A 15,087-nucleotide genomic window follows, 5' to 3' on the forward strand; every position below is an offset into this window, starting at 1 on the left:
GCAGCCCTCTGGTGGTAGCAACGTCTTCGCGTATGAATATTCATTAGGACATGCTTGCGTTATCTCGTAATCTCCCTCGTTCGTCCAGTCACGTAACGTGAACCTGATTAATATTCATAACCCAACCCGTCACCATAGTGTGATTCGCAAATGCAACGCAGTGACCATCAGTAGGAGGGCAGTTGGCGCTAGTGGGGGGGGGGGGGGTGGTGCTGTTGTGGTTTCTGCGTTGTCCTCCTCCTCCTGCTCTCTGCTGTTTAGCGGAGGATGGCCCTGACCGCGGAGGCACTCACAACACAAGACTCATTCGGCCGCAATTTTCAGGTTTGAGCCTTTCTTTTATTATGCGTTATATATATGTATATAATAAAAATTTTACAAGTAGATCTAAAGTCTAGCTCGCTGATGTGTCATGTGATAAAGTGCCTTCATCGATTGGGTCGCTCGATTCGCGCCAGGTCGCAAAAACAAACGACTGTAACGTTACTCAGTTCTGAAAGCGCGAGTTATAAGTCATATGTTTCATGTATTAAAAAACTAAGATTTTCAGTTACTCAAACACATCTCTTCGGTTAACTTAGCACTATCACAATTCTGCTGACATTGCGACACTATTTTAGTTCTCTGACACTTGTTGCTCGTCTTCGACACTCATTTTTTTACAATTCATATTCTTCGCCTCTTAAAGGGATAACGTTAGTTCATTAAAAAACGATTTCTGTTATTATTCACCGTCATGTTCACCCAAACCGTGGAGCATAAAAGGACTGATAACCTCAGTTTCCATTCACTTTCATTGCATCTCTTTTCCAAACAATGAAATTGAATGATGACTAATGTTATCGTTGTGCCTAAACATTTTAATTACGGAATAAAGTCTTATAAGGTTCGTTAGAATTTTTGAATGAACTGTCATTCAGTATCAACTTGTAGCTGTTTCTTTAAATATGCAAATTTGTCCAGCCCGCTGCTACGCTAACCAGTATTCCCGCCTATTATCCCCAACCAACGTTATTTATGAAAGAATGGCGATATACAATGATGTATTAGATATTAATTTCGTATATGCATTTCGCCATATAATTGAATCCTTCTTCATTCTCATTATTTCTCTGTATTTATGTAATACGAGTAATACATCCTGTTAAGTGTTCTGGATTTCTCCCTTAGCAGCCAGATGATAACTTGACCAAACATGTCACGACACTAATATATATATATATATATATATATATATATATATATATATATATATATATATATATATATATATATATATATATATATATGCTCAATAAGGAAACGCGTCGTTAAATATCTTTGACATGATTTCACTCAACCTACTTTGAAGAAACCCGTATGTAACCCTCAGGTGACGCTGCACAGCTGGCGTCACGAGTTTTCCCTGCGGCGCGAGAGCTGTCACGGCTCCGGCGTCTCGCTCAGCTTCTGGAATGATCGTGTCTGTTTTTTCTTTCAGCTCTCGGACCTTCAGGCGCTGCGCTGCTCCTGCCAGGTACTGGCAAGTATCGATACTTACCTTAAAACGAGCATTTTGACTGGTTTGTGAGTCTCATACTGTGGGAAAGTAAAACAGTGTTTGTATTTCGTGGTGGATATGGCGTTTTGAAACACATTAGTCATGCGAGGCTCGTTCAGAGTGAGATCTGATAAGTGCACACCGCAAGTTTTACAGCTTGTGTTCACTTCCTCTTTCTGTGATAGAAGTTTACAGGACATGATAGTGAAGTCACCATGAAATCAAAATGAACAATTCTATTTTTTTCTTTTTCTTTTAGATTATTACAGTATTTTACTTGATCAAAATCAGCTCATACAGCAGAACTGCAGTATACAGAACTACAGTCCCATGAAGCATTGCAAACGAAACAACATAATAAAATTAAAATCAATATATTTTATGTTTATTGCAAAATGCATATTATGCATGCCAGTATTTAAAGGTATAGTTTCACCAAACATGAAAATTCTGTCATTAATTACTCACCCTCATGTCGTTCCAAACCCATAAGACTTTCGTTCATCTTCAGAACACAAATGAAGATATTGTTGATGAAATCTGACAGCTTTCTGTCCCTACATATACAGCCTACGCAACTGAAACCTTGACACTTCAAAAAGTTCATAAAGAGATCTTAAAACTATGAATTGAGTGGTTTAGTCCAAATGTTCTGAAGTGACACGATTGCTTTATATGATGAGCAGATTAAATGTATGCTTTTATTCACATATAAACATTCATAAACTCTTACATCAGCTGTGGTAAAAGTAAGCTTAAGCATGTTTGCTTGACACGTGCGAGGACAAATGAGGTTCATTCTTGTGTGTTACCCAACACGTTTCAGCTTCCACAAGAGGTTTGTTCTCGCGCGTCAAGCAAGTACGATTGAGCTTCTGTTTATGTTCGCTAATCAATGTTTATATGTGAATAAAAGCCTTAATTGAATCTGTTCATCATAAAAAGTAGGGCTGCACAACGGTTAATCGCGATTGATCGTTTGCAAAATAAAAGTCTGTGTTACGTAATATATATACGTGTTCTGTGTATAATACTTATATATATATAAATACATGCACATACATGTATATATTTAAGAAAAAAATTATATTTATATATAAAATATTTATATTTATACAGTACAGTCCAAAAGTTTGGAACCATTAAGATTTTTAATGTTTTTAAAAGAAGTTTTGTCTGCTCACCAAGGCTACATTTATTTAATTAAAAATACAGTAAAAACAGTAATATTGTGAAATATTATTACAATTTAAAATAACCGTGTACTATTTAACTATATTTGACAAAGTAATTTATTCCTGTGATGCAAAGCTGAATTTTCAGCATCGTTACTCCAGTCTTCAGTGTCACATGATCCTTCAGAAATCATTCTAATATGCTGATTTGCTGCTCAATAAACATTTATGATTATTTTCAATGTTGAAAACAGTTGTGTACTTTTTTTTTCAGGATTCCTTGATGAATAGAAAGTTCAAAAGAACAGCATTTATCTGAAATACAAAGCTTCTGTAGCATTATACACTACCGTTCAAAAGTTTGGGGTCAGTAAGAATTTTTATTTTTGTTTTTTTGAAAAGAAATGAAAGAAATGAATACTTTTATTCAGCAAGGATGCATTAAATTAATCAAAAGTGGCAGTAAAGACATTTATAATGTTACAAAAGATAAGATTTCAGATAAACACTGTTCTTTTGAACTTTCTATTCATCAAATAATCCTGAAAAAAAATATTGTACACAAATATTTTGTACAATTGTACACATTAAATGTTTCTTGAGCAGCAGATCAGCTATTAGAATAATTTCTGAAGGATCATGTGACACTGAAGACTGGAGTAACGATGCTGAAAATTCAGCTTTGCATCACAGGAATAAATTACTTTGTCAAATATATTCAAATAGAAAACAAATAGTTATTTTAAATTGTAATAATATTTCACAATATTACTGTTTTTACTGTATTTTTAATTAAATTAATGTAGCCTTGGTGAGCAGACGAAAATTCTTTTAAAAACATAAAAAAATCTTAGTGGTTCCAAACTTTTGGACTGTACTGTATGTAATATAAAATATAAATAAATATGTATATTTATTTATACATGTATATATTTCTTAAATTTATACATGTATGTGCATGTGTATATATATATATATATGCATAATTATTATACACAGAACACACATATATAACGTAACACAGACTTTTATTTTGCAAACGATTAATCGCGATTAATCGTTGTGCAGCCCTAATAAAAAGTGATCGAGTCTCTTCAGAAAATTTAGATAAAACTGCTGAATTCATATGGATAATTTTATAATCTCTTTATGAACTTTTTGAAGCATCAAATTGTCAGTTGCGTAGCTGTCAGTGGAAGGACAGAAAGCTCTCCGGTTTCATCAAAAAGATGAAAGATGAAGTTCCGAAGATGAAGCCGCGTTTCCACCAAAATTACCTTGAACAATTTGTCCCAGGAACTTTTTCCCCCCCAGACCTATTTGCTAGCCGCGTTTCCATAGCGGTCTAAAGTAAGTAGGACTGCGTGCGACTTTCTAGTTCTTGCTGGATTTTGTCTTCCGCATATAACCTTAATAAAGCCTGAACCTCATCGTCAGTCCATCGGTCGTATTTTTTAAACTCCATTGTTCATTCGAAGTCAACCAATCAAAATGCTGTGTAAACTCAACCAATAAGCATGCTCAGCGCGCAATTCCCACCGCTGAAAGTTCCTGAACTTTGAAAAAGTGAGCAGGTACTTTCAGAGGGGGAAATTTTTAACCCGAAACTTCATTTAGACCCTGGTTCCTGCGGTCGAAAAACACTGAGTACCACCCCAAAGTTCCTAGTTCCTGGGGAAAGTTCCTGCGGTGGAAATGCGGCTTTACTGGTTTGGAACGACATGAGGGTGCGTCGTCAATGATAGAGAGTTTTCATTTTTTGGTGAACTAATCCTTTAAAGCAGTTTGAGAGCGTAGGGTGACTGACTCAATTATGTCAATTGTAGGGACTGTATAGGCGCTAAAGATTTCTTTTGGCATTTGTTTTGGTTGGCAACTTCGGTTTGGCATGGATTTGCTTTTTGTGATTCTCTGATTGGTGGAGATTTATTTGCAGAATCATGGGGAAGTTGAAATAATGCAGACGAATCAAAAGCATATACCATTAAGTAACCACCTCGTAGCTCACAGTATATCTGTGGTTAATGATTTGTAAGTTATTGTTCAAAATTAATTCCGCTATGGAGAAAATTAATGGGATTTTTTTTACTTCCAGAACCTTACTCTTTGCACTTTATAAGTCTCTAGAAGCACTGGAACATAGCTGTTGTCTAGTATCACTTTGTTTTGAGTGAAAATTTCTCTCTTTCTTTCTCTCAGATAACCAGTAGCACTTTGGCATCTGGCCAGGTGGAGAGCTGTTGCCCGCTTTCTCATGCCCCCAACAGTGCCTCCCAAACCACCGCAGGTACAGCTGCTTCAGGCTAAACATTTAAAGACACATCCTGCAAATCTTAAAATCATTTTAAAAGCAAAACTCTAACAGAATACCTAAAATCTGTGATGTAACTAACATCTGTGGTTTTGTGCTTTTACTTTGGGATTAGGAATGGAGAGCAGTCAGCCAATCAACATCAATGATGCTGTTACACAGAGGAAGAAGAAACGCAGAACTCGGGCAGCGGACAGTTTCACAGGCAAATTTAGCGGTACTATATCATCATTACAATATTAGGACATTACAAAAAACTCTTATTACTCCTCATAATGTGCTTCTGGTCTTTATTGGGTTTATTCTCAGCATTATTCAATCTGTGTAAATAGTTATCATGCATCATCAACTTCAGGATGTTTGATTGCATTTCCTGACTACATTTCCTAATTTGGTAAGGTGTGAGTCAACTCAGAAGTGTGTGTGTTGTAGATCTGTACATGCTGACGGATGAACTGCTGGGTCAGGGCGCCTATGCTAAAGTCCAGGGCTGTGTGAGTTTACAGAATGGGAATGAGTATGCTGTGAAGGTGAGAGGATTTTTTTTCTTTTTCTTTTTTTTTTAGATAAATATTACATTAGTTCTTTGCCCGACAAACATATTAAACCTTGTGTGTAATGCATGGTTATGTTTCTCAGATAATCGAGAAGAACGCTGGTCACAGCCGCAGCCGAGTTTTCAGAGAGGTGGAAACGCTTTACCAGTGTCAAGGAAATAAGTAAGATTATATTCCACTATCCGCTTAAGTCGTGACATATCGAATACTGTCTCCATGTCCAAACCTCCACTCCCTTTCGTGTGAGCGGAGCGGTAATATTTCCTCCTTTCTTGTTCTTTGTGATATCCTGGTTCAAGAATATGTGAAATAAGCAATATGTCTAAGGTTATGGAGTTCAAATACTAGTGATGCACCGAAATGAAAATTCTGGGCCGAAACCGAAACCGAAAATTTAGGATGCACTTGGCCGAAAACCGAAACTGAAGCCGAAAATGGCTTCTTTTAAAAACGTATTGCTTAATTTTTAATGGATCTGAAATGAAAAATCACAAACCAATAGAATAATCATCAAACTTTTATTAACACTTTTTGTTACATAACAAAACCTAAAATATTTTTTAACAATAAATAAATATTATTCTTCAAGTTTTCTTCCATTGAATAAAATAGATTAACATTTGTGGGGGAAAAAACAATCCACAATTATCTGAATAACTGCACACAAAATCACAGAATGGCAGTGGGCCTCTATTCTGTTGCTGCATGTAAACAATTATTTACTTGCATTTTAAATTTCTGTGCAAAACAACAGTGCAAAAACAGCAATAGAACTTAATCCAAACTCAAACTGTAAACAACATTTAAGCCTATGTAGCCTTAGGAAACACAGGTGTGCAGTGCTACGCAAATTTTAATGTAACTATTCACGTGGCATTACTTTCTCAGTAATGCCACGTGCTTTGACACTATCTTCCTCAAATTTCTTAGTCTTTTCAAATAATGTGGCCACAGAGGGTGTTTGTGATGTAGTTGGGGTACTTTTAACCAATGTTGTTTTGCGGTACTCCTCATGTTCAATTGGATGTCGTGTTTTCAGGTGGTGTATCAAACCTGTTGTCGAAAAGTTCTTTGGCACCGTACCCCCTCGTGAGACTTTTGCAGAACAAATGTTACATATTGCAAGTTTGTTATCCTCATCTGAAACTTTAAAATACTTCCATACCGCTGACATGCTTAATCTTTGCAGACGCGTGCAAACAGCTCGACCGTGAGTGAAACCTGCTTGAGCACGGAGGGGAGGGGTGGGTGACGAGTGATAACAGCTTGACCGTGAGTGAAACCTGCTTGAGCACGGAGGGGAGGGGTGGGTGACGAGTGATAACAGCTTGACCGTGAGTGAAACCCAAGCGCTAGCGCACAGATGGGAGGGGCGCGGTTGACATTCATTTTCGGTTGACATTTTCGGCTGGATTTTTTATTTCGGCCCGAAACCGATAATGCCATTTTCGGCCGAAATTTTCGGCAACCGAAATTTCGGTGCACCCCTATCAAATACTGTTTTAAAGAAGTTGTGAACCTTATACATAGCCTAAATGCACAGTAAACATCAAAGTTAGAAATGAAGAAGGAGATGAAATTGAAAGGGAGTATGGAGAAACTGAGTTAATGGTAACCGGAAGGTTGTGGGTTTGATTCTCAATACCGGAAGGAAATGACTGCGGTGCCCTTGAGCAAGGCACCTAAATGAAATGCTTCCCTGGCGCCACAGCAAAATGGCTGCCCACTGCTCCCTGTGTGTGTGTGTCCATGGTTTGCAGTGTGTGTGTATTCACTACTCTGCTCCTAATGTGTGTGGATGGGTTAAATGCAGAGGACAAATTCCGAGTATGGGTTACAATACTTGGCCGTCATGTGTCATGTAATATACTAACAGCAAAGTTCAAAAGTGGATAAAAAGAAGATTGAAATACCTTTGCAGCGCTATAGCCTACTGTTAATGAATAGACGAATATATAAATATGTGTTGCGCTTTCTCAATAACAAAATAAACACAAAGTAACAGCTATGAGAAAACAGCAGTCAAGAAATCATCTGAGCATTGCGATGTGTTGGCACAATCTGCAATTTCAGCACTATCCAGTCAAGTCACATCACGTTTGTTTATAGCCTACTACTACAAATTTAGCTTTAAAGCCACAGATATCATAAATGTTATGTATAGGCTTACTGTAATTGAAACATATATTCAAGAAATTCATTACAAACAGAAAGAAGTATAGTAGAGAGAAATTTAATGTTGAAGCGGGATTTGAGTGAACATCATTTTACTGGTGAACGTGAGCTCCTAGATCACTTATAACAGGGTAGGCAACTTCGGTCCTAGAGAGCTGCTGTCCTGCAGAGTTTAGCTCCAACCCTGAAAAAAACCTTAAGCTGCCTATAGCCTTAGGCCCTGTCCCAAATGGCGCACTTCATGTGGACTTTCGATCTCGTAGACTTAAATTGCGCGTGCTCGCCGAGTCCGTAGGCCGTCCCATTCAGCATTTTAACACTCTGAAATGTGCTCAGCAGCGCCCCCCTTTGTACCTTTGAAGCGGTCTTCCGCGAAGCCCGCATAGATGCAGGGAGCGCACACTTTCGAATCCTTGCGAAATGCCAATCAGACAACGGATGGGAGGAGATTTCGCTCAAGAGCAATTGATGACATGGCTGAGAAGAAAATATTTAAGTGTAGGTATCATTACGGTTTTTATGACCTAGGTGTACATTTTACCAGTTGTTACCTACAGTTTATACAAACATTATGGTCATCGACCAGGGGTTGATATCTCAAACATAATAATAGCGCGTTGAATAATACGATCACATTATGATTCATTAAATAAATAGAACCGAATGTCAGGGCTTTACTGAGTCATATGTAAACCTAGTATTTATATTTAAACCTGTAAATTCATCTGAAACTCACACACAGACCAGACCGTTATTTCCGGTGTGACGATCGAGTCTGTCCCAAAAATACCTCTCAATGCGCCCTCGTGGATTCGCGCCAAGAGCGCTATAGGTCTGCACTACATGACATCACCAAAGTGTGGACTCTGAGGAAGTCCACAAGTCCAGAGTGTGCCATTTGGGACAGGGCTTTAGTAAATCCTGAAGAGCTTGATTAGCTTGTTCAGGTGTGTTTGATTAAGTTTGGAGCTAAACTCAGCTGGACAGCGGCTCTCTAGGACCAAACTTACCTACCCCTGACACTTTTGTACCCGTATCTGACGCGTTTGTTGTGCTCCTGTTTATACTTATTAAAAATGATTCCAGAAAATACTGTAATTGATTGTAGTTAGTAGTATACACAGGTATGCGCAGGTATAGTATATACAAGTGTACAACTGCATCCATTGTGTGTTCTTTACAGGAACATTCTGGAGCTCATTCAGTTTTTTGAAGATGACAGCTGTTTTTATCTGGTGTTTGAGAAGTTACGTGGAGGTACAGTTGTATAGTAGTGAAATACAAATGCGGTCTCATTCTCAGTTAGTTTATTTCTGATTATTTTTCTCTTTTCCTCTTAGGTTCCATTTTAACACACATCCAGAGACGAAAATACTTTGATGAGAGAGAGGCTAGTCATGTGGTCAGGGATATAGCACATGCACTGGACTTTCTGCACAACAAAGGTAAATACTGTAGATTTACTCTGCGGCCCACTGACCATGACTTGTGCACATCTGTTTATTTTAGACTTGTTTCTGTTTTTCCACAGGAATCGCTCACCGGGATCTTAAGCCTGAAAATATCCTGTGTGAATATACTGATAAGGTAATGCATCCGTTTTGTCTTTGGTATCACCTTAGGACTTTTCACAATTGAACTAGATATCCCTGGGTCATTCTAAACCCTGGGTAAATGGAATCCTGGGTTATCTTGCCCTCAGGGTCAGGGTTTGGAGAATCCTGAGAGATATGGTGGAAATACACCAATAAAAATAAAGTTGCCTCTCCATGGCAAAAATCAAATAAAATGCCTGAAATTGTGATCCAGGGTAAAGTCTCTCTTACAACCGAAACATACCTCAAAGAGCTACAAAAATGAGCTCTAAGCAAAACAGAGTATGGAGCAAATCATTGAATAAGGACTTTCAAAGTTGATTGGATGAACAAATGAACAGATTATCATGAAGCCTCCTACTTCCTTTGTCATGTACCCTTTTGGGTCATCTTCAACCAAATTGGTCTTCCTCATCATCCCAACATATGCATACACTACGTACATAAATAATTTTTAATTGGAAACATTTTATCTGACTCCCTAGACTTTCCCCAGGCCTACCGACCTTGACTTTAGAAAGCTCCCAGAATTTGCAGATTAAACTTGAAACATGAGAAGAAAACAGAGAGTAAAGGAACAATATATATCTTAGTCTTCTACCAAGAGTGGGATGGAAAGAGGGAGCCTGTACTCAGTAGTTATCTAAGCTATCATTTGAGTGCCTCAGATAAACATCTCCATCAGTCAAAATCTGCATGACCTGCGTTGAGCAGTGACCAGCTTGAAACCTTCAGTTCTTCCCTTATATTCTTAATAAGCAGTCAACATTCTAGAAACAATGACTTTGTCCTCCTCAAGTAGAGAGTCTGTTTTCAATACATGAATTAAAAATATTGATTTACATACACATGCCAAAACAGTGCATCTTTCATGATTAAAAATGTATTTAAGGAAATATCTGTACCTGAGTCATGCAAAATTAACAAAATCATGTATAAGCAGTAGCATTTATTGAATACGCATAGGAGAAAAATTTCTTACAGAGACTAGTCTGCAGAAACGACAAAAAATGCATTTTACCTCAAACCATTCAAATGTTTGGGGTCAGTAAAAGCATTAATTTCTTAAAAAGAAATCTCACTGACCCCAAACGTTTGAACTGTAGAACTATATGCATGTTTAAAATCTAGCCTGTCTTAATTGTAATGAGTTTGTTGCTTTCATTCAGGTTTCTCCTGTGAAGATTTGTGATTTTGACCTTGGCAGTGGAGTAAAGCTGAACAGTGCCTGTACCCCAATAACTACCCCTGAGCTCACCACACCAGTAAACACAACCTCAGATTTGTCTTCAATGCTTTTAGCACCCTAGAACTGTGTTAAGTAGAAGTTTTATTTATATAGCTCCTTTCCATAGCTCAAGGTCACTTCACATAGTGCTATAGTGCTGTACAATATATCTGCACATTCACATACACAATACAAACACATAAGGCCACATATAGCCACATTATCCAAAATACATATTGAAAAGATATGTTTTTAGTCTTGAAGGTAGGCAAAGTAGTGTTATAGTGTTGAGTAGCACTATTTGAGAGGTGTGTTCTCTACTTTAGTGTGGCTCAGCAGAGTACATGGCTCCCGAGGTGGTCGAGGTCTTTACGGATGAGGCTTCTTTCTATGATAAGCGCTGTGACCTCTGGAGCCTTGGGGTCATTCTATACATCCTGCTTAGTGGGAGTCCCCCCTTCACTGGCCACTGCGGCACCAACTGTGGCTGGGAACGAGGAGAGACGTGTCGTGCCTGCCAGGTAAGGCGCATGCTAATTTGAATATTTACAGAATTCACTTTATCCATGTAGAGGCCTTAGAAGTGTTGTCCTCTCCCATTCAGAATAATCTTTTTGAGAGGATTCAGGAGGGCAAATATGAATTCAGGGATGGAGTCTGGGCTCAGATCTCAGCCGATGCCAAAGATCTGATCTCGCGGCTGCTGGTGCGAGATGCCACTCTACGGCTGAGTGCTGCCCAGGTCCTGAAGCATCCCTGGGTGCAGGGGGTGAGTCTTCTGTGCTCTTCATTTTTCTTGAATCCTTTTGATTTCCTCCGTTCATCTTCGGAACACACTTTAAGATATTTTAGATTTAGTCCGAGAGCTTTCTGTCCCTCCATTGAAAATGTATGTACGGTATACTGTCCATGTCCAGAAAGGTAATAAAAACATCATCAAAGTAGTCCATGTGACAACAGTTAGTTAGTTAGAAGTTTTTGAAGCATCTAAAATACATTTTGGTCCAAACATAACAAAAACTACGACTTTATTCAGCATTGTCTTCTCTTCTGGGTCTGTTGTATATATAGTCGTAGTTTTTGTTATTTTTGAACCAAAATGTATTTTAGATGCTTCAAAAACTTCTAACTAACCCACTGATGTCACATGGACTACTTTGATGATGTTTTTATTACCTTTCTGGACATGGACAGTATACCGTACATACATTTTCAGTGGAGGGACAGAAAGCTCTTGAACTAAATCTTAAATATCTTAAACTGTGTTCCGAAGATGTACGAAGGTCTTACGGGTTTGGAGCGACATGAGGGTGAGTCATTAATGACATCATTTTCATTTTTGGGTGAACTAACCCTTTAAACACACACCCAGAGCAGTGGGCAGTCAATTTTGCTGTGGCGCCTGGGGAGTGATTGGGGGTTAGTTGTCTTGCTCAAGGGCACCTCAGTTGTGGGTCTTTAGGGAAGGGAAGAGAGCGCTGTTCATTCACTTCCCCACCTACATTTCCTGCTGGTACTGAGACTCGAACCCACAACCCACAACCAGTCCGACTCTCTAACGATTAGGTCAAAACAGCTCCCAAGTGTGAACAAGTGTTGTAGATGATAATTTTACTTTTTTGTATTGTAACCTATTAAATAAATAAATAGTAGTGTTTTTTGAAAGAAATTGATACTTTTATTCTGAAAGGCCACATTAAATTTATCAAAAGTTAGTAAGTAACTTTTGTTAGTAAAGGCTTGTACATTCTAATAAAATATTTCTATTTAAAATAAATGCTGTTCTTTTGATCATTTAAACTTTCATTGCAGTTTTCACAAAAATATTAAGCTGTGCAACTGTTTTCAACATTGATAATAAGAAATGTTTTTTGATCCTCAGATTAGAATGATTTCAGAAAGATCATGTGATACTGAAGACTGGAGTAATGGTGCTGAAAATTCAGCTTTGCCAACACAGAAATAAATTATATTTTAAAATATATTCCAATACATCAAATATTTCATCTATATATCATATATTATCATTATTTTATATATATATTTCATATATATTCGAAGTAAAAACTCGAAGAAGCACAAACGTATATAAGCAGCAGGTTTATGATGAAAAAAAATGTAATGTTAAAAAAAAGAGAAATTAAGAGAATGCATGAATTTTGAACAACTTAACTGCCATTGTGTAAATAATATGTAATCATGTAATCCATAAAAAGTAACTGTAGTCTGATTATGAGTATTTTAAAAAGTAGTTTACTCTAATTACAAGTACTTGATTTCTGGAATCTGATTACGTAATCCAGATTACATGTAATCAGTTACTACCCAGCTCTGATTATATTATTATATTAAGATGTAACAATATACAAAAAATATATTATTATATGCATTTTATTTTACAGAATGCACCTGAAAGAGTTCTCTCAACTCCTCGTGTTCTACAAAGGTATTTGATTTGATCCAGTATGAAGCATATTTTTCAGTTTCTGTAATGTTTCTAACCATCACTCTGGTTGAATCCACAGAAACTGCAGCACTAAAGACCTGACACAGTTCGCAGCTGAAGCCATTGCATTCAATCGACAACTATCTCAGCAGGAGGAAGAGCAGGAGGACTTCGGTGCTGTCGTCTGCTCCATGAGGCTCTCTCCTCCCTCTAACTCCAGATTAGCCCGTCGCCGAGCACAGTCTCAAGCACTACGCACCAACACTTGATGCCTACCCACTCCACGGGTGGTCCAGTGATGCACGTACACCCCATATAGTGCGTTATATCCCTTCATACAGTACACTTACGTTCTCTGGCAAACGGAATGGGTTCTTGAACAAACCGTAAAGCACTCTAACCCTGACAAACGCATGTATATGCAGTGCTATCAACTTTTAGCACAGACTAACTTTATGTATACAAACCAGTCTTTCTTTCCGTGTAATGTGTGTTTTGGGTGTTTTGGGCATCAGAAACCTTTTTTTTAATATTTATTACCAAATATTTATGGCTGGTGGTGCTTTATAGTCAGATATAAAAGGGGTGCTCGGCTCGGTTTTAATTTTGATGTAACAACATCAGTGAGGCTTTTTAATTACATTAGCATGAGTTTTAACATTTTTAAAATCCACTTAGTTACTGTAAAGCACTGGACCTCTTCCTCTGTCACTTTTTACTATTATTTTCTATTTCTTGTTTATTTTGTTTTAACAAAAGTCTAGTGTTTATAGTTATTGTTGAGTGAATAATGTTTTGGTTTATTTGAGCTATGTAAAGCCATGCTGCCTGACAGTAGCATATCTTAAAATTACATTATGAAGTATATCATTATGTATGTCTTATGTGGAAATGCAATCGAGAGGTATGCTGCTTGAACGAGGGTGCAGATGAGGTATTATAGACATCTGACCAATTAGCTCAAACCGTTAGTAAATATTGCACAGTATTTTTGTCTTTTCAGATAATTATATTTTTTCATTTAATGTATATTTTTTCATGGTTCTGGTTAGTGTGTTTTAGAGTGTTGAACATTTTGTTTAAAATGTGAAGTATTTTTCTATGCATCAGGGCAATGAGGCCATTCTGCAGCCGACTCAGTTATTAGGTGGAGTAAGTTTTATATATTTAGTTTGCGTTCAGTGGAAATTGTGCCATGTTTAGGGGGGCAGAGCTCCTAATTTGCAAAATAACTAAATGACCTCTCAGTTGCCTTTTGTATTATCAAATTATAAAACATGCACAGTTATTTTTCTTGTTATTTGTTGCTCAAAATGCTACTTGAGGTTAGATTAAATGCTAAGAATTTAGTGGTTATCCATGTATGTACATTTATGAGTATGTGTTGGGAAACATTTCCTGTACCAGGGATGACACCAGAGGGCGCTACCTCAAATAAATGGCTATGTTCTCAGTTCTCAGTGCAATGCAGTAGCCTATATTAGTCTAAATTCAGAAAGTATGTCTATAGAATGGCCATTTAAAACTCTGGGACATATCACAGGTCACAAGTGTTCATTTGGTTTTCCCATTTTGAGAAATAAAGCAGTGTGCACTGAAACACGGCTAAAACTTGAGTCTTTATTTAAGACAGTTTACTGAACACTGTAATGTTAAGTTAACTGCCTTTATGTGGGGTGATAAATATACTTTATTGTGGATAACTATAGAAATAGTTTATTTTGAATTTGGCGATTGTCACCATTATAAGCACACTGATAAAAGCTGGCAATCATGAAGATTTAAGGCTGTGAATAAAGGAAGTGTATATTAGACCCTGTAACTGGTCACCATTTCTTTTACCATATACCAAGTCACATTTTCCCAATTTCTAGTTCATTTTAAATGTGAAATAACTTAAAAAAAAAGATGATTGATGTCCATCAGGGAAACAAAATGCTGTTTAAAATGGTTTTAGATTGATATAGCAAGTCACTGTCTCCATGAAATGATTTTTGAAAACCACTATTTACCCAGAAATCACAAATGACTGAGTCATGGAACAATTCATTGCTCAAGAG

The 15,087-nt window shown here is 37.3% G+C and overlaps 1 protein-coding gene across 2 annotated transcripts; it reads left to right on the plus strand.

The window, feature by feature from the left end:
* The first annotated feature begins 212 nt into the window (after positions 1-212).
* mknk1 (MAPK interacting serine/threonine kinase 1) lies at positions 213-14,822 on the plus strand. Of its 2 annotated transcripts, none has more exons than XM_067388445.1 (14): positions 213-324; positions 1,481-1,516; positions 4,915-5,002; positions 5,142-5,243; positions 5,459-5,556; positions 5,666-5,745; positions 8,942-9,015; positions 9,099-9,203; positions 9,290-9,345; positions 10,523-10,618; positions 10,908-11,102; positions 11,186-11,350; positions 12,984-13,027; positions 13,107-14,822. In XM_067388445.1, the coding sequence occupies exons 1-14, from the start codon at positions 268-270 to the stop codon at positions 13,294-13,296; spliced, it is 1,386 nt and encodes a 461-aa protein (XP_067244546.1). In that variant the 5' UTR covers positions 213-267; the 3' UTR covers positions 13,297-14,822. The 2 variants fall into 2 exon arrangements, with proteins under 2 accessions (XP_067244546.1, XP_067244545.1); XM_067388444.1 differs by having other exon boundaries at positions 233-324; positions 1,481-1,522.
* Positions 14,823-15,087: the final 265 nt, after the last annotated feature.

Source organism: Chanodichthys erythropterus, chromosome 6 (genome assembly GCF_024489055.1).
Source record: "Chanodichthys erythropterus isolate Z2021 chromosome 6, ASM2448905v1, whole genome shotgun sequence".
In the NCBI taxonomy this organism is placed as follows: domain Eukaryota; kingdom Metazoa; phylum Chordata; class Actinopteri; order Cypriniformes; family Xenocyprididae; genus Chanodichthys; species Chanodichthys erythropterus.